The 20,853-nt window shown below is 34.5% G+C and overlaps 1 protein-coding gene and 1 long non-coding RNA gene across 3 annotated transcripts in view; both read left to right on the top strand.

Annotated features, from left to right (window-relative positions):
- The window catches only part of LOC137653309 (uncharacterized), a 17,884-nt gene extending 13,571 nt beyond the window's left edge, over positions 1–4,313 (top strand). The window contains exons 4-5 of the mRNA XM_068386677.1: positions 1,074–1,220; positions 3,159–4,313. Of these exons, the coding sequence (XP_068242778.1) occupies positions 1,074–1,220; positions 3,159–3,377 (366 nt within the window). The 3' untranslated portion in view covers positions 3,378–4,313. The remainder of the gene's footprint in view (positions 1–1,073; positions 1,221–3,158) is intronic.
- A 1,115-nt stretch (positions 4,314–5,428) lies between these two features.
- Positions 5,429–20,529, top strand: LOC137653308 (uncharacterized). 2 transcript variants are annotated; one of them, XR_011046447.1, is made up of 6 exons: positions 5,429–5,489; positions 11,145–11,256; positions 13,190–13,325; positions 18,339–18,477; positions 19,673–19,834; positions 20,326–20,529. It is a non-coding gene; the product is annotated as an uncharacterized lncRNA (long non-coding RNA). The 2 variants fall into 2 exon arrangements; XR_011046446.1 differs by lacking the exons at positions 19,673–19,834; positions 20,326–20,529 and having other exon boundaries at positions 18,339–18,498.
- Positions 20,530–20,853: the final 324 nt, after the last annotated feature.

The raw sequence follows: 20,853 nt of genomic DNA, 5'->3' as shown, positions 1-20,853 counted from the left end.
CATCATCATCATCTCCTCCTACTCCTATTGACGCAAAGGGCCTCGGTTAGATTTCGCCAGTCATCTCTATCTTGAGCTTTTAAATCAATACTTCTCCATTCATCATCTCCTAGTTCACGTTTCATAGTCCTCAGCCATGTAGGCTTGGGTCCTCTAACTCTTCTAGTGCCTTGTGGAGCCCAGCTAAACGTTTGGTGAGCTAATCTCTCTTGGAGAGTGCGAAGAGCATGCCTAAACCATCTCCATCTACCCCTCACCATGATCTCATCCACATAAGGCACTCGGGTAATCGCTTTTATAGTTTCATTTCTAATCCTTTTCTGCCATTTAACTCCCGATATCCTTCTGAGGGCTTTGTTCTTAAATCTACTAAATCTATTGGAGATTGTTTCATTGTCATGCCATGACTCATGTCCATAGAGTAACACCGATCTCACTAAACTGATATATAGCCTGATTTTTATATATAATTTCAGGCGATTTGATTTCCAAATTTTACTTGACCTAGCCATTGTCTGATTTGCTTTTTTCAATCTCTCATTAAACTCCAATTCTAAAGATCCTTTATTGGAGAGCATAGTTCCTATATGTTTAAATGATTCCACCTCATTTATCCTTTCTTCTTCCAATGATATTTCATCTTCCATTGTATACCCCTTTCTCATTATCTGTCTTTCTTGTATATATATATATATATATATATATATATATATATATATATATATATATATATATATATATATGTGTGTGTGTGTATATATATAAATATATATACACTTATAAATACAGTATAGATATATATATATATATATATATATATATATATATATATATATATATATATATATATATATATGTACACATATGTATATATACAGTATATATATATATATGTACACATATGTATATATACAGTATATATACATATATATACACACACATATATATAAATATATATATATATATATATATATATATATATATATATATATATATATATATATATATATATATATATGTATATATATGATATGTGTATATATATACATATACATATGTCATTATCTTTTCAGGCTGATCTTTACTCAAAGCTGATGCAGGACTTCTGCAAGAATGTCGATGTATTCTGTGGTGGTCAATTCAAGAAAAACTTGGAGTTATTGCTGCTTTGTGTCCATCCCAATTACGGAAAACGGGGAATTGGCGCTGAATTAATAAAGGTAGGTGTTACACACCATGTTGTGGCTTGTATGTTGTGTTGGCTCTGCTATGTTGACCAAATTTATTCAACATTTTATTTGTAGTCTGAGTTTTATGAGTCGGTTTATATATAGGCAAGTCCATATTGTTTTTCATATCATATCATATAATGAGTTTCTTTAATTCTTATTATGTCTGGAGATATTACACAAAATCTGGGACCAGTGTGCCCTAGACTTAGCCAGCGTCGACTAATGTATTGTAGTTATCGTGGACTGTATGGCAATATTGCACAAAATCTGGGACCAGTGTGCCCTAGACTTAGCCAGCGTCGACTAGTGTATTGTAGTTATCGTGGACTGTATGGCAATATTGCACAAAATCTGGGACCAGTGTGCCCTAGACTTAGCCAGCGTCGACTAGTGTATTGTAGTTATCGTGGACTGTATGGCAATATTGCACAAAATCTGGGACCAGTGTGCCCTAGACTTAGCCAGCGTCGACTAGTGTATTGTAGTTATCGTGGACTGTATGGCAATATTGCACAAAATCTGGGACCAGTGTGCCCTAGACTTAGCCAGCGTCGACTTGTGTATTGTAGTTATCGTGGACTGTATGGCAATATTGCACAAAATCTGGGACCAGTGTGCCCTAGACTTAGCCAGCGTCGACTAGTGTATTGTAGTTATCGTGGACTATATGGCAATATTGCACAAAATCTGGGACCAGTTAGCCCTAGACTTAGCCAGTGTCGACTAATGTATTGCAGTTATCGTGGACTGTATGACAATATTGCAAAAAATTTCAGACCAGTGTGCCGTAGACTTAGCCAGTGTCGACTAATGTATTGCAGTTATCGTGGACTGTATGGCAATATTGCACAAAATCTGGGACCAGTTAGCCCTAGACTTAGCCAGCGTCGACTAGTGTATTGTAGTTATCGTGGACTGTATGGCAATATTGCACAAAATCTGGGACCAGTGTGCCCTAGACTTAGCCAGCGTCGACTAGTGTATTGTAGTTATCGTGGACTATATGGCAATATTGCACAAAATCTGGGACCAGTTAGCCCTAGACTTAGCCAGTGTCGACTAATGTATTGCAGTTATCGTGGACTGTATGACAATATTGCAAAAAATTTCAGACCAGTGTGCCGTAGACTTAGCCAGTGTCGACTAATGTATTGCAGTTATCGTGGACTGTATGGCAATATTGCACAAAATCTGGGACCAGTTAGCCCTAGACTTAGCCAGTGTTGACTAGTGTATTGCAGTTATCGTGGACTGTATGGCAATATTCCACACATTTTCAGACCAGTGTACCCTAGACTTAGCCAGTGCCGACTAATGTATTACAAAGTTCGTGGACTGTATGGCAATATTATGGATCTTACAGTTTCCTCCAGACAGTATGATATTCTATTATTCTCAGAAACTTTGGTCTCTCAAATGAGGCATTTGTCTCAACTCCTTATTCCACGTTTCGAAAAACCGATCATTTTGAAACGGGATGCCATTCCAAGGGCAAGGAGAATGGTGGTGTATATTACGACCGAGTATCCTGCTTCTCATAAGTTCTACTATGAATGTGAATGTCATGAGATTCGGGTCATAAAAGTTTGTGGCAGATATAACAACTTTTATTTATATTCGATCTATCAGAATGGGATGATTTTATCTCAGATTGTCTTCTTGCCATTTTGACCAATATAAAAGACGAGAGAAAGGCAAAAATTTTGACCAGGAAATTTTCTAGCCTTTCTTGTTCTTAAAGTGTTTCAGTAATATAGATTTGAAAATAAACACAGGTTATGCAGTGTGATATATAAAATACCTAAGACTGTATACGATAAAATGAACGTATAGGTTCTATGAAAGCAGTCCTCAAAGTAAAGTAAAGAACAAGGGAAAAGTTACTTCTTCTCTCACGTAATAAAACCCATTCTTCTTTTCCGCCAGATGAGCGAGAAAAAAGGACGAGAGATGGGCTGTGACATCGCTACCATCCAGGCAGTGAACATAGTCACCGATCACATAGTAAGAAAGTTGGACTACCGAGAGATTGCAAGGATGGACATGAGCAAGCGGAAAAAGGACAACGGAGAATTGCTACTGGATATGGATCTTTTCAGCGCCAACGGCACCACGCATCTGACCTACTTCTCCAAGATACTCTGAGAAATAGAGAGAAACTTTATTTGATTAAAAATGCACTAATTACAAAGTTGATTTGTATACATTCATCGATATGACTAAAGTCATGAATTTAATCATTAAACCTGCATCAATGATAAGCAAGTTTTGCATTATTTAGCTCTATAGGCCTACTTTGGCCTAGCCCAGGGGTGGGCAAACTGCAGACCGTGGAAATCTGCTACAAATTAAAAAAAAAAAAAAAAAAAAAAAAAAAAAAAAAAAAAAAAAAAAAAAATATCGGGAATCAGTTTACAAGTTTGATTGAACAGTTTGAAAGAATGTCTAAGTATTTCATATAGATTGAGCTTAAACTCGCCTTAATAACTTCTCTTGTCTCATCTGATATTAAAGACCTAATGAATAACATATTGAATAAGTAACAGACATGCAATCTGATCATTCATCGAAGGAAATGTTCCACTCTCTACCATTAGTAGTTTTACAACTCACTCTGTGTTCAGTACTGCCTATGTTTAAGAAATTTTGCTGCCAGTTTAGGCCTATTCTCCAGTTTTAGTTCCACTTACATCTGCAAGAAGTTTATTTTTTTCCTGCATAAAGGCAAGTAAGTCAGACACACTTAAATGTTAATTTTTCCTGTTGGAGTCCTTGGGCTTATAGCATCCTTCTTTGCCATCCAGGGTTGTAGTTTTGACCAGAAACGTTTCCCCCATTAAATTGCTTTTGATTTATTATGAATTTAGTTGCCCTTATTAACTATACTTTACGTTATATATGCTACATCATTAAAATAAATCACACCGATAGATTTTAAAAGGTGTGGTGGCCCTTGCCGTCCACTATCCTAGGTTAAGAAAATCATATTTAATATTAAATTGTACCACTAATTCAACCTAATTACTTGGTATTTTTGAATGATACATGTAATCTGTAATAATCGTTTATTTTCAACTGATTTTCATTTATTTTAAATTTATTGAAGTTACCAAATAAATATTTAATTACGTTTTCTATATTCGTAATACCTAGAATGAAAGAAAACGTAAATCTACTTTTCTAATAGGAACATCCAGATTCATGTCAGGTTACCTAAATATCTCGGTAGTTTAGAAATATTCGTAAATGTTGACTAGCCTTGCATGCAGGCCCATCTTTTCCAGAGGCTGAAATTTTCAATAAGAAAAATCGTAACATTTAATATCACATGCCTGGTAAAATAAGTTCCGTGTATAATCTACACGATGAAGATAAAAAAAAAACCGAAAATTTTATTTTAAACATAAAAATTAAATATGGCTAGATCTACTGTGAAATCTATTCAATAAACCATTAAGTAAAAATTAGCATGATTTCAATAGAGTATACAAAACAGGTAAAATATTAGCTCTATTGTATGACGTTGCAAAAAAAAAAAAAAAAAAAAAGGTAAAAAAAGTAACATTAATCTGGTAAATATTTACCAAATTAAAACTTTTAAGAGGAATAATAATTGTGGTGATTTTGATGATGATGAATGTAATAATAGCTTGAAATAAAGTAACAGTTACTTAAAATTACCCCGTATCATTTACTCCTGATCTGGATGTTAATTTCATATTGTTCTTTGTGCATGTTACTGATTATAAAATATTTCAATATTTTTGAGTAATCGTATATATAGTTTATTTCTTACTGCCTTATTTCCTTTCTAAACTAGGCTACTTTTCCTGTTGGAGCCCTTGGGCTTGTAACATCCTGTTTGGCTAATAATAATAATAATAAAAATAATAAAAATAATAATAATAATAATAATAATAATAATAATAATAATAATTTTTGTTGATTTATCTGAAAACAATTTAATGCTCATTTTATATAAATTTAATAATTTTCTTATATAATTTAATATGTTTATAATAATTACTGACTAAAATTATGACCAAGTGATTCAACTTAGCGGTAAAGATTGATTTTAATCAAGGATCATAAAGTTGAAGTTTCTTTTCCGTTTTCACTTAGTTCTCCGTTGTCCTTGAAATTATCACTGGCTATAGTTTCGCTGTTCACTTTGGAAGTTGCCTGCGATTTTAACGAAATTTTCGTCTGTTTTTAAGTGCGTGTAGAAGTGTGTCTCTTGGGTTTTACAGTTAGTAGGTAAGTGGTGGTTTTTTTTTTTTTTTTATTAAAACCGTATTCTTAAGTGTTAATACATAAATATTAATATTGGGCCGTGTTATTTGCTAAAGCGATCGTCTTCGGTAGAAGGTAATTTTGGGCAAAGGAGCAGGTACGTTCTTATACTTTTAATTTTAGTTTAAACAAAATATATGGCAATTATATAAATATATATATATATTTTTTAATTTAATTCATAAACAAAAAACTAGGTACAATGAAGTAATAAGTAACGAGATGAATTAATATACTGTTTACCTGGTTTAAAGATTTCATTTAGAACAAGCCATTGGCATTTTTTTTCCTGTTCCATAAATTGAGCACACCTTTAACATAGCTCAATTATTCATGAAACTAGGCCTATAAAGGTGAAGGTGTCTTTAAATCTCGTCTTGCCATATTCAGAGACCTGGTTGAATGGTTACTTATAGGCTAACTGAATACTAAAGAACTTTAAAGCATAGCTATTACTGTAGATACAGTCTCTCAATAGAGTTTTTGCATTAATTATATACATTTAGAAGCGATTTCAACGTTTCAGATGCTGTCTCAATAGTTTTTGCATTAATTTTATTCGACTGGAAGCGATTTCAACGTTTCAGATGCTGTCTGAATATATTTTGCATTGATTTTATCATATCCGAGTAAACGCAGTAATTCTTATTCATGGCGTATTATAAGTTACTGATAAACATAGTTTCCAAACTTGAGATTTCCTTAAGAAACGGATTTTTTTCCGAATACAGTTTTATCAAAAGTTACTTAGCACGGACAAAGTTAAAGTAGGTCCTCTTTATGAACGATGCTCGGTTATTTTTCAGAAAATTGAGACTACCAATTAAGATTCCTGTTTCCGTAGCTCTCAATAACTGGTCCCATATCACCAAAATTTCTCGTGAAACAATACCTTTGTTGTAATTGCTAACAAAGAATTTGTGACGACTTTAGACAATCTTTATTCCAGAAAATTGTCGATTGCTTAAAAGGGAATTCTAAAGGTGGAATATGGTTTTGTATGGTTTTAGCGACAATTTTAGAAATGTTAGTTGTCAAGAATCTCTAGTTTACCCATTTTAACACCAATCTTGTTTTAACAGTAGATAATCATAAGTCCTACAGTTAGAATACTGTTAAAACTTGCCGTAAAAAACTAAAAATTCTGGAATGTTGCCGTGCATTTACAGTTTTAAAAACTTGATATATTAACGTAAAGGAGTGATTTTACGGTCACTAACCCGTAAAATATAATAGTGTGGTAAAATTATGGTCGCTTGTATTACTGAAATATGGCTAACAGTATATTCTTACGGAGAATTTCCGATTAAAATTCGGATGAAAGTGTAGGTTAGGGGGGCGTGGCCAAAGGCAAAAATGTTTGTCTATCTACGATAGTTATGCGAAAATAGTTTGCCTTGCAGTGGTTTAGTCAGTGACCCCTGATCTGCGCACTGCATTACCTGCTACTGAGCACTTTCCCTATGAGTAGTGCCATCAGTGCATCTCGTTCATCAAACAGTAGGCTTTACTTGGAGGTCTGAGTAGCGTACCTTCAGCCACTAACGTCACTCCTGTTTGAACCTTCTGTCTACCTTCCAGGTTCCTATCTTTTTATCTGCTTTCGTCTTCCTGTTCTGTTCATTGTACATCTGCAGGGTGTTATCCAGTTGTCTTGGACAGTGAATGGCCTCCCAAGTCTCAGAATTGGGGCTTATGGGCATTTTTTATTTTCATTTTAAGGGTTTTTGCAGTATCCCTTTAGCACCAAATTAAACGTATTTTTGTCCTACCTTGCTTTACAGGCTTAGGTACATTAGCCAAATTTAGTTATTGTACAGACGTGGTTTTTTTTTCATATATATATGTGGGGTATGGTTTTGGCATTTTCAGTCAAGATTGTTCTGGTTTTTCCATTTGTCAACGCTTAATATATTTCCTTTATGCCTTACTTTCTTTAGAAGGGGTCTTCCCATATTGTCATGTATTCTTTGTCGGATCCAAGACTGGAATGAGTGTTCCTGCTAGGCATCACCTGGATTCCTACCTGACCCCTTATTGGCCTTTTACTTGACCCCCTTAATGGCCTTTTACTTGACCCCCCCTTAATGGCCTTTTACTTGACCCCCCGTTAATGGCCTTTTACTTGACCCCCCGTTAATGGCCTTTTACTTGACACCCCCCCCGTTATTGACCTTTTACTTGACACCCCCCCGTTATTGACCTTTTACTTGACCCCCTTATTGGCCTTTTACTTGACCCCCCCGTTATTGACCTTTTACTTGACCCCCTTATTGGCCTTTTACTTGACCCCCTTATTGACCTTTTACTTGACCCCCTATATTGGCCTTTTACTTGACTCCCTATATTGGCCTTTTACTTGATCCCCCATATTGGCCTTTTACTTGACCCCTTATTGGCCTTTTACTTGACCCCCTTCTTGGCCTTTTACTTGACCCCCTTATTGGCCTTTTACTCAACCCCCTTATTGACCTTTTACTCGATCCTCCTTATTGACATTTTACTCGATCCCCCTTATTGGCCTTTTACTTGATCCCCCTTATTGGCCTTTTACTTGACCCCCTTATTGGCCTTTTACTTGACCCCCTTATTGGCCTTTTACTTGACCCCCTTATTGGCCTTTTACTTGATCCCCCTTATTGGCCTTTTACTTGATCCCCCTTATTGACATTTTACTTGATCCCCCTTATTGGCCTTTTACTTGACCCATTTATTGGCCTTTTACTTGACCCATTTATTGGCCTTTTACTTTACCTCCTTATTGGCCTTTTACTTTACCTCCTTATTGGCCTTTTACTTGACCCCCTTATTGGCCTTTTACTTGACCCCCTTATTGGCCTTTTACTTGACCCCCTTATTGGCCTTTTTTGACCCCCTTATTGGCCTTTTACTTGATCCCCCTTATTGGCCTTTTACTTGATCCCCCTTATTGGCCTTTTACTTGATCCTCCTTATTGACATTTTACTTGATCCCTTTATTGGCCTTTTACTTGATCCCTTTATTGGCATTTTACTTGACCCCCTTATTGGCCTTTTACTTGACCTCCTTATTAGCCTTTTAGTTGACCCCTTTATCGGCCTTTTTTTACCTCCTTATTGGCCTTTTACTTGACCCCCTTATTGGCCTTTTACTTGACCCCCTTATTGGCCTTTTTACTTGACCCCCTTATTGGCCTTTTTACTTGATCCTCCTTATTGGCCTTTAACTTGATCCTCCTTATTGGCCTTTTACTTGACCCCCTTATTGGCCTTTTACTTGACCCCTTTTTTGGCCTTTTATTTGACCCCCTTATTGCCCTTTTACTTGACCCTTTTTTGGCCTTTTACTTGACCCTTTTTTGGCCTTTTACTTCACCCCCTTATTGGCCTTTTACTTGACCCCCTTATTGGCCTTTTACTTGACCCCATTTTTGGCCTTTTACTTGACCCCCTCATTGCCCTTTTACTTGACCCCCTTATTGGCCTTTTACTTGACCCCCTTATTGGCCTTTTGCTTGACCGCCTTATTGGCCTTTTGCTTGACCCCCTTATTGGCCTTTTACTTGACCCCATTTTTGGCCTTTTACTTGACCCCCTCATTGCCCTTTTACTTGACCCCCTTATTGGCCTTTTACTTGACCCCCTTATTGGCCTTTTGCTTGACCGCCTTATTGGCCTTTTGCTTGACCCCCTTATTGGCCTTTTGCTTGACCCCCTTATTGGCCTTTTACTTGACCCCCTTATTGTCCTTTTACTTGACCCCCTTATTGTCCTTTTACTTGACCCCCTTATTGTCCTTTTACTTGACCCCTTATTGTCCTTTTACTTGACCCCTTATTGTCCTTTTACTTGACCCATTTTCGGCCTTTTACTTGACCCCCTTTTTGGCCTTTTACTTGACCCCTTTTTTGGCCTTTTACTTGACCCCTTTTTTGGCCTTTTACTTGACCCCCTTATTGGCCTTTTACTTGACCCCTTTTTTGGCCTTTTACTTGACCCCCTTATTGGCCTTTTACTTGATCTCCCTTATTGGCCTTTTACTTGATCCCCCTTATTGGCCTTTTACTTGATCCCCCTTTTGGCCTTTTACTTGACCCCTTTATTGGCCTTTTACTTGACCCCCTTATTGCCCTTTTACCCCTTATTGGCCTTTTACTTGACCCCCTTATTGATATTTTACTTGACCCCCTTATTGCCCTTTTACTTGAACCCCCTTATTGGCCTTTTATTAACCCCCCTTTTTTACTTATTTGATCTCCGTTCCTCTTTCCACCCTGGTGTCCAACCTCTAAACTCATACTTCAGTGCAAATATGTGGTTTTAAACCCGGTTACGTTCGGCACTGAATGATCTCCCTGAGCTCAACTCATGACCATATTGTCCAAATTTTATGAAAAGATAAAGGAATCCCTGCTTTTTTCAACTCTTGGATTTGTTTCTTATTGATTCTAAGAAGTGTAGTGTTTTTTTTATTCTAGACCATGACATGTAGTTACTTTTTTTGTGATCAATCTATGGATTCAGGGATTTTATAATGGTTTTACTAGTTCAAAATCCTAATGATTTTTTCCAGAAGATTTCCAGGTGTTGTACAGCAAAAGCCTTGGACAGTACTAATATAATTCAATTGTACTTAAAGGATTAATGAAGCTGTAGGTTAGCAGGTTAACGATCTTAACATTTAATCGGTCTAATTTCTTATGTTTATAAATCAGCATATAATTGGTGACGAAATTAAGTAAAATATCAATTAGAGAATCTATTTTTTTCTGTAATGGGCTGGTACAGCTGTTAGGTATCAGGTATTCATAGCAGTTTTGTTGAGAATTAATTTTTTTAAATAACAAATTTACTTTAGTTGCAATTTCATTAATTTTTACTGTACACTTGGAGATGACGGTTTGTTAAATATAGGTACCCTTGGAAGGAGGTAGTTTTCGCCCTTTTGTGTGCGTTTGTTTGATCGTAGAGTAATGAAACTTGCAGGGATTAAATTTTTATGTAAAAGCCTGGAAATTATTAAATTTGGAAGGTCAAGTTCACGGTCAAGCAAATTGTCTAATTCACGTAATCAACCGTAAGTTTGGACATAGTTGTCAGAGACTTCAAACTTGTTCATATTTGAGTGTGAAAATCCACGCCAATTAATATATGTCAAGGTCAAAGGTTAAGGTCGAGCAATAGGTCCATAAATAAGCTGGAGGTCTGAGCTCTACTGAGTGCCCTTCTAGTTCTTGCTATTATTAGATGTTTAATTATATTCAATTAAGAAAACATTTCTTGAAGATGAACTATACCTACTACAGCCTTACCTATTTCTCGTCCAATATTGGTTGCATAATTTGTACCTGTATATAATTCAGATAGCTTCAGCAACGAAGGTAAATTTTTTATATTGAATACTACTATTCCTTAGCCTAGGCTTTGTGATTGTCTTATTGATATACTAGGAAGTTTTTTCTAAGAATGGTTGTACTGTATAATACTATCATTGAAAAAATTATGAAGTACCCCACGGGTGGTGGTAATAAATGGTAAATTGAAACGTGAACAAACTTTGACATTTGACATTAGGGAAATGTACTATGAATAGTTACAGATTAAAATGCTGCTAGCTAATGCCTGACTTCTATTTTTCAGTGGATACTAAAGAAATGCCCGTAAAGATGACGGCTCGCAGAATATTTTTCACACTGTCGGTTGTCTAATGACGAAAAAGACTCGGTTGGTGCTTGATGCTGGGGAATGCACGGTAAGTTGCTTTAAGTCGATGGTGGATATGTTGGTTGATGTGTATCTCTCTCTCTCTCTCTCTCTCTCTCTCTCTCTCTCTCTCTCTCTCTCTCTCTCTCTCTCTCTCTCTCTCTCTCTCTCTCTCTCAAAAATGCGTTTTACAGAAGGATTTGCTATTTCATATTGAATGTAACATATCCCACTAGTTCATACTTTCTGGTCATACCAGTGAGTAGTCCCTTTTATGACAATGCTGTTGCAAAGACTGGGAGTACATTTTGTTAGTTTTGACACCTCTAAACCGTTAAGCAAGTTTCTATTCTAAGGTATTTGTGTAACGACCCTGAGAAAACTGGCTAGTTGGCAAGTTTATTCTATTAGCATATTTTGGAGAATTGGTAATGTTACTCATTGTTACCACCCAATTTCCATAACTCCCATATTATTGAAGTTTTGGGACGTCTTTTGGCAAAATGTCTATATATGTTTACTGTAGGTAATAATGTTCTTGTTTTCAATTTGACTTTAGTAAAGGCTTTGGAGCATGTGATTCTCTTTCAATCTACAATGCTGTACAGAAATTTCTTGATTGTGGTCAAGAAGTTCATGTTACTAGCCTTGCTTTTAGTGCTGCCTTCGACTGTGGTAATTAAGAGTCCCTTTTTTCCCTCGTAGTTGGGAGTAGGAGTCTTTCTTAGCACCGTTACTGAATTTTTAAGTGATAAATCTGAGTTGTTGATGGACACCATAGGGAGTTCTGTATAGGAATGTGATATCTAGTGTTCCTCAGGGTAGTGTTCTTGACTCATAACTTTTCATATTATAAACATATGACTTGTGGTTTGGCCTAGAAAAAAGCTCGTGGCATATGCGGATGATGCTACTCTTTGCATCAATTCCATCTAAGTAGATATGGAGTTGCTGAATCCCTTCGATATCTTGCTAAAATTAGTACATGGTGCAAACTATGGAGCATGAAGTTGAACCCTTACAACTCAAAGCATGACTGTAAGTAGGTCGAGGGTAGTGGCATTCATGATATTTCTAAGTTCTGACTTATAAGATTTTATTTGTGATTCTTGATAGCAAATATACTTTTGAGAAGCTGATTCGGTTTCTTCCACAATTGCACATAAATACTTATTGTGAAAGTCTTCGATTTTCGATGGTCAATCTACTCTGAAGTGTTTAAATTCATTCATTGTGCCTCGTTTAGAGTATTGTTCTCTCTGGTCTTGAGCTGCTGAGTCCCGTCTTGATTTGTTGGACAGGAAATTTCTATTGCATTTATTCCTGATTTAGATATTAATTTTTAGCACCGTCGTGCTGATTGTCCATGTGGTCATCCCATCAAACCAGTGGACCACATACTTCGTGGGCGTGAACAGGGCCAATCTGTACATATTTGGACCTCTACGAAAGTAATCAGGCCGCTCTGCAGTGGATACAATAAGATATGACATTGGATTCAGTTTCCTGAATGGCCCCATCCTCTGATAATATAGCTTGAATTCATAAATATAAATCAAGCATCCTGGGTAATTTTAGGTCATGCCAGTAAGCAGACCGTTGTAATGGCAGTGGTGTAATGATGATAGGGACTAAATTTAGCACTGTTCATACATGCAAAGCTTTAAAAGTTTTCCGAATTTTTTCTCTAGTTTTCTTACCTCTATTTTCGTACTTTTTTCTTGTTAACGTACCCTCTTTTTCTCTAATGATAATAATTATACAAAATGAGGTAGATAACTAAGCAATATTTAACAGTGAAATGCACTGTAGGAATATTTGAATATATGTTTAATCATATTGCCTGAATTGGCCACTTTACTCAACATTACACATTATAACAAGTATAGTTTAATTCCAAAATGTGCAATGAGAATATTTAATATTGTACATCATATTTTAAGTTTTATCTAGCATATTCTAAATTAAATTTTGTTTTCAAGGAATGGATGCCAAGAGGAACAGTCAGGTGAAAAGTCTACCTTATGAAGATAACTTTAGAAGGTTTAGTGTCTGATCAGGCTGAAGATTGTGATGAAGCTACGGTTCCTTATGAAATCCACGACAGGATATGCTTTGGTGAATGTCTTTTAACATTTTCTAATTTCCTGTGTTATACATTTAACTATCTCTCTCTCTCTCTCTCTCTCTCTCTCTCTCTCTCTCTCTCTCTCTCTCTCTCTCTCTCTCTCTCTCTCTCTCTCTCTCTCTCTCAAATTTTTCCGTCTAGGTCATTCCTACAGGTCCTGCCAGTACGTAGTTGTTGTAGTGACATTACATTCACAAAGATGGGATTACATGTGTTATAAATGTTTAGGCCTTAAACTGGAATAATTATTTAAGGAAGCAGAGTTATCCATTTCTTTGTCAGTGTAGTTTATTTCATGAATATTAAATGCCTTTTTTAATCATATTAGTTTGATTAGCCACTTTGCCTAAGAAATTCTTATATAGTCGACGATTTGGTATGATTGTAGAATATGCAAGATGAATAGAGATCTGAGATTAAAGTTAAAGGTTTCTGGTTTCGGTTCGTCTCATCAGAATAGCTCACCAGAACGTCAGCCTAGCAAGCCCAACCCCACTGTGTTGCCCAATTACAGCAGAAGCCTCCTCAGTAAGCAGCTTAAACTTGCGGTCCTGGGCTGGGATTTATCTGTTGCCATGCGAATGCTAGGCGAACAAGTTACCACTGCACTAGACTCTGTGGTAACTGCATCATACCGTTGCATCATGGTGATTGTTTTTGTAGATTGATAAAGCATATTTTAAAGCTTGATTCTAGAGAATTGGTTATTTGAGAAGTCTTTATTTTGAGATTATTTTGAAAGTTGGTGTTTAATCAGTGAATATTGTGATAATTAGGGTTTGTTTTGATGGAATGCATGAGAAGTAGTGTATTGGTTTGGGCTCAAATTTTTTTTATTTTTGGTTTTATTCGATAAAGATTTCCATTATGTGGAAGAAATTGTAACACCATTTTGTCAGACATTCTGGCCCTATTAATAAATACTCAGGGTACTGCAGCATCAGGTTATTTTCTATAAAACTAATAATCTCTTTAAATATTATAATGTTTCTTGCCCTATGGCTGTCCATCGCCACAACACTGTCACCTCTGCTTCTCTTTTTGAGGTTAGTCAATAAGTGAAATATCTACCATTCTTTCTTGACATGAATTCTTATTAGATCTGTGTTAATTTTAAACTTTTCCCAGGATTTTTCTGGGTCTTTCCAGAGATCATAGTTCTAATTTTCTGGATTTTTTTTTTAGAGATCTTAGTTGTGCTACTTCACATCTACAGCTTTTGACAAAATTTCCTCATGCATTCGTATCAAATATTGAATTCATCTAATTTTTCAGTACTTGTAATTTTTACAGTTTCTGGACAAGGCATCATTCGAGCAATTTAATTCATAATGCACCCCTTGCAATCTACTACAGTCACGAATCGTGACATTTTCATACCTCTTCCAAATCTGTTCAATTTTCCTTGTAGGCCTACCTCTGTTGCATAGAATAGCAAAGCCTTGTGTACGAATTGGAAGTCTGCCTAATATACGAATGGGATATTTATACTTAATAATTTGTCTAGATTTCATGCATTCTAACGCGCACTTTCAATTCCTGCCTCACGGCCCTGCTGTGTCAAGTGTCTAGTCTAATGTTTCAAATTTATCTTTTCTAAGACCACCTCTTTAATCACAACAGGGTTCTCATCTCCATCTTCCCCATTTCCTCTTGTTGTTGAAGTTTGGCATCATCTTACTCTGTACTCAGTTTACATTTTGTAATCCAGAACACTTCATGTGACTGCATTATTTAAGAGATGGTATAGACTTGTTCATACCTCAATTACAACCACATTACGGTTTCAACTGACACTACATTTCCCTTTGCTTTTGTATTCACCATTTTCTTTGCTTGTCTCTTACAGTGTCAGCCCCCTCCTTTCCATTTCCCCTTTCCTCATTTCTAAGCATATCTACCACACCTCTCAGACAACAGTTAACATTAGTAAACCTGCAGAGAACAGCTACATACCCCCCACCCCCACATACTCCTTTATAGCTTCCGAAATTGTAGATAATCAGCAGTAAGCTCAACTCGATCCCTGATGAACGAAATCGTTGATCTCTTACGTTTGAGTCTTATGTATTATCAACATTGATCGTTTTTGGATGCTACTGTTATTGAAGAAATACATCTATAGATTTTTTTTTTCGATTAAGCTAATTGCTGGGAACAATTGAAAATATTTAACTATGACGTCACTGCGTTACATCATCCAGGTCTAAAACCAGTTGCGAGCCTGCACTCAAGATGCTCATTATAGTGGCATATCACTCAAGTGTTTCTAGTACCTCCTGTTTTCATACTGCCCATTTAATTTCTCATTACTCTTGTCATATTACTTTAGAAGATCCACAAATATGCTGTATAATTATTACTCATTGCTTGATATCCTCTTTTGATCTGTAACGAGAATTCAGACCATAATTGGCAGTTCTCAGAAAATCCTCTTAAAAGATTTATTAATATTTTCATAACGTTGTTAATGTATGATTCTCAAATATTGTCTTACCATGTTAACAAAAATCGTTAATTTCCACGCATTGCCTCTCCCTTTACATTTGTATATTATGACTTAAAACACCCTACCAATGTTCCAAGGAAAACTGGCCCTCTGTTTCATGTCTATTTCATTTCTCTTTCATTCTTTCATTTCTCTTATTCTACATGGGTCTGGGCCTTACAAATTTTTGAATTCATGTCTTTTTAAAACTTAACAGTAGTCTTATTGATAGTTTTGCTATTTCAACACCCCTTTTTAAAGTTAATTTCCTTGATTCAGAAGACCAATGAAAATACTGCTACAGTAATTCGTGTATTTTTTTGTTTTAATGTCTAGTTTTTGATATTTTTTTAACTTTCCCTAAGGTACAGTACTATTCTAATTTTCCTTTCTACATGCTATAATTTGGTCTCTATTTCACCTTCTCCCAATGGTACTAAAGTTTGTCACCTAATCTCTCTCTCTCTCTCTCTCTCTCTCTCTCTCTCTCTCTCTCTCTCTCTCTCTCTCTCTCCTGAATATTGTATAGATATTTACTTCCAAACTGAACATCCTGATTCCAAGAATATCTCAATATAACTCTTCACAGATTTCAAGTTAGTAACCTTTCTTTAGATGTCTTCAGAGATAATTTTACACATTCTTCCTTTGACTTAATCTTCTATTAAGTTTTCCTTTCATATTTAAAACAAATAGTAACTATCTTGTTGGATAAGCATCATCACCTGGTTTCAGTGCAATCATTTCCTGCAATGGTTATTCTTTTCAAGATAATAAAACCAATCTCGCAGCATTTTCTTTTCCACTCATAAACTTAAATACTTGACCTTGGCCAAAATTCAGCTGTATTTTAATTTTACTATTCGATCTCTACAACCCCAAACCAGCTGTTCTTATTGACAATTTCCTTTCCTCTCCTTCCTTTATGGGCGGCTTTTCTGATCCTATATAGCACATTCAGCTCATTCCAAAGCATTCAACATTTCACACAGCATATTGCTCGTCTATTGTCAAATCCACATTAGCTAAGCATTTAGAGGATAAGTGTCTCCAGTTTCCTCTTGAACGCCTTAATATCTTCAGTGTTAAGGATGTGTAGTGGGAGCTCATTGTATTTGTCCTATGATACAAGTTGATCAGTGCACTTACTGAATCTGATAGTCGTCCTCGAAATTTTACTTTCCTTTTACTCCTTCCGATTGGGAGGAGTTAACTGAAAATCCGTATACTATTTCCCTAAGATATGAGTCGTCTTTATTCGTCCTTGTATTCGTTCCCTTCTCGTATTTTCCATTTTTCAATCCTGACTACTTTTTCAGCGTTTGAGTTATTCTTGTCATTGCCGATGGTTTTTGTGCCATCTCTTTTAAATGACCATAAACTCTTCAACAAACAACTATTTTTGTCATTTTTTTTTATTACTTTATTCCCATGAGGTACTCTTCATCTTCTCAGATGCTCTCAAGTACACTCCTGCTTACCTTGAAGGGCGCAGGTATTGAAGGTCCATTAATTTTGAAATAAAATTATGAAATTTCGAATTTGGAATTTTTTTTTTCTAAAAGCTCCATGAAGGCTGGTATTCTCGATTTCTTACCACCTCCTCCTCCTCCCATGCTTTTCTTAGTCTCGGGATAGGTTTTATTTATTTTTTTTAATGTAACCTACAGGATATGTGAATTATAACAAGAGAATAGGGGAAAATCTTTTAATTTTTGTCATTTTTTACCTGGTGTGTAGAGAGAGGAAGTGTTAAGAATATACCAGACGGTAGACTGTTCAGTGTGTTTAGATAGTATTTTGTATTATGAACTTACGATAGTTTTTTCCCCAAATTTATTGCCCTAGTCTTCAGTTCAAAATTCAGATATGTAGAAGGTCCTTAACTTACAAACTTAGTTTGTTCCAAGAAGCTTTTAGTAAGCTTAATTTTAAATTTTGGCCTCTGGTAGGCTTAACCTGAATTCCATGCCAATGATTTCCAGCTACAAAAGACAACAAATAGTCGGGTTTTATATGAAATAGATATCAGAGTATTACAAATGTTATTTTGCTTACTGTATTGATTTATATAATTGTTTTATTACAGTATTTATTCTATCAATTGTTTTATTACAGTATTTATTCTATCAATTGTTTTACTATAGTATTTATTCTATTAATTGTTTTATTACAGTATTTATTCTATTAATTGTTTTATTACAGTATTTATTCTATCAATTGTTTTACTACAGTATTTATTCTATTAATTGTTTTACTACAGTATTTATTCTATTGTTTTATTACAGTATTTATTCTATTGTTTTACTACAGTATCTATTCTATTGTTTTATTACAGTATTTATTCTATTAATTGTTTTACTACAGTATTTATTCTATTAATTGTTTTACTACAGTATTTATTCTATTAATTGTTTTATTACAGTATTTATTCTATCAATTGTTTTATTATAGTATTTATTCTATCAATTGTTTTATTACAGTATTTATTCTATCTTACCATTGTCATTTTCAGTTGGATTTGATTGTATCTCCAAATGTTTTAAAGTTGAAGACCTACTGTAGAACTTCAAGTGATACAATGTTATGGGCGCGCAGCTTGTGAATTTTTGTGGATATGAATCGAATAAATTATACAAGATGCATGACAAAATGTAAGTGAATTATAAATGTTTGAAATTACCTTCTCATCTGTTAGATTATAGCAGTTTAGATTGAAAATGACCAAGATGAATCTTTACTTTTGGTTGCCATTGAAAATAAAATAATTTTGTTTGCTTTTAAAACTAATTCCTGATAATTCGTGAATACTTGTCATTCCCATTGAAAACAAATTCAATATGTTCTCTTTTCAAGCCAAATAATACATAATTAAATTATAAAATTTTTCATTAATCATAAACTTAATTGTATGTTGCCATTTTTCATAAAATATTGAAAACTTGATTATCTATTAATTGTTCCCATTGCAGGGTAATTAATCTTTAAAATCAAAGTTAATATTTTTTTCAGTAATTCGATGAACATTTGTTCAATTCCCATTCAAAATATTTTTTTTCGTTCCATTTTAAGGTAAATTGATTGAATCCATATGGAGTTGAATAGAGTGGATCTTTAATGTCAATTTTCAATTACCACAAACAAATTTAACTTAACTAATTTATGAATATCTTTTTTTAATAACATGGAAAATATCCATTTTTCAATTGAAGACAAATTGTCTTTGAAAAGTTTAAATTCAAAACTTTCTCAATTCCTATTGAAAGCTTAGATTTATTCTAAATTGCCTTTTGAAAACTGTAAGGTGTGAATAATTTAATTTTAAAGCTGTAATGGATATTACCAAAAAAAAAAAGTACCTACTATTTGTATTACATGGCAACTTTAGCTTATTGTAAAAACTTATTTTCGATAATAATGGATTCAAACTACTATTGTATCCCTTGTCAAATCAGGCAGTTGAAATTAGTCATTAAATTTTTGATGTAACGATTGATAAGTATTTTATTTTCTTGCTATGATTCAATAAATGTTTGTTGGTAAAAAGTAAATTAAGAATCGATTAATGTGAACACACATGTTTAAGTCCATTGTTTAGTATTTAGGGAGACAATAGTAGAATCTGCTTGCAAGTTGTAAACAAACCCTTATGGATGCTTTTCTTTAGGACCTAATCACTAGCTAGTATTACAACAAAGTTTGAAGTAATTATATATCATACCCTTTTAACTTCCTGTTATGGAACGATTACGGGTATGAACTTAGTGCTAACTTGAGCTGAAGCACTTTTTTAAATTTGCAAAGAACTATATTATGAAGACCAGAGTATTGATACGTCTTTACTTACAGGATGTGTAAGAAGAGGGACGTCGATTTCTACCAGTTATTAAACATTAAATGTGGAGAAGTAGCCCATGGAAAGGAAACCTAAGATTCAAAATCAGGACACTATGATTATGGTTGGATAAAGTTTGTCACGAGTGATGGATAATGTACGACACAACAAAATAGGTAAGAAATGAGTTTAAGCTTTTGATTCAATTGGGTTGCTTAATGCCATGATATATTTTATGTAAATCGTTTTAATGGTCTTGCTTAATGCTATGTATATTTTAAACTTAAGATTCACTGGGCTTTTTTAATGCCATAATATTTTTAATGTAAGTAAATTTAATGGCCTTGCTTAATGCCATGATAGTATATTTTAAAATCAATTTTTTTTATATATGCAAAACACAATGGTAAAATGCCCTTGATAGGATTGTTGCGGATGTGTGCCTGGACTTCATACACAACTTTGTCATAGTTGCAATCTTAAATTGAGATAGAAAGATAGATTAATTATTTTTTCTTTCATGTTTTATTTTATAGTTTTACTGGAATAACGTTCAGGATTGGTACAATTAATTCTTAAATAAATTTTGGAATGGAACTAGAACAAACTTTCGGAAAAATAATTTTATTGTTTTGTCAACCGCATTTTAAAGACAACTTATTTTCAGGATTGGTTGGTTGGAGGTATGCACAAAAATATTTGCGTCTAGAAATTACAGAAGCAAAGCAACTAATTGTCAACGGAAGTATGCACAGCATGTCTTGAAAAGAACATAGAAGCAGTTAATTAAATTGAGGTAAATATGTGGATAAAGGGAGAACAACTAGGTTAAAGCAGTTTATACGTAAGGAAAACTGTATACTTTACCTCTCGACCGTTTTTGATAGTTATAATGCCAATGGACTAAACTGAAATGTTATATTTTTATAGCATTCCAGTTTAGTCCATTAGCATTACAACTATCAAAAACGGTTGAGAATCAAAGTATACATATTTGTATATGTATAAACTGCTGACGTTTGTTCCACACCTTTACACAACAGAAAACTGTTAAATTTACAGAATAATTACAACGCCCTGTTTAGAACTGGAGAAATGTATAGTGAAGTAACCTTGTCAAAATATATAAAAAAGTGAAGTAACCTTGTCAAAATATATAAAAAAGTGAAGTAACCTTGTCAAAATATATAAAAAA

Source organism: Palaemon carinicauda, chromosome 14, assembly GCF_036898095.1.
Source record: "Palaemon carinicauda isolate YSFRI2023 chromosome 14, ASM3689809v2, whole genome shotgun sequence".
Taxonomy (NCBI): domain Eukaryota; kingdom Metazoa; phylum Arthropoda; class Malacostraca; order Decapoda; family Palaemonidae; genus Palaemon; species Palaemon carinicauda.
This window is presented reverse-complemented; position numbering and strand designations above follow the sequence as displayed.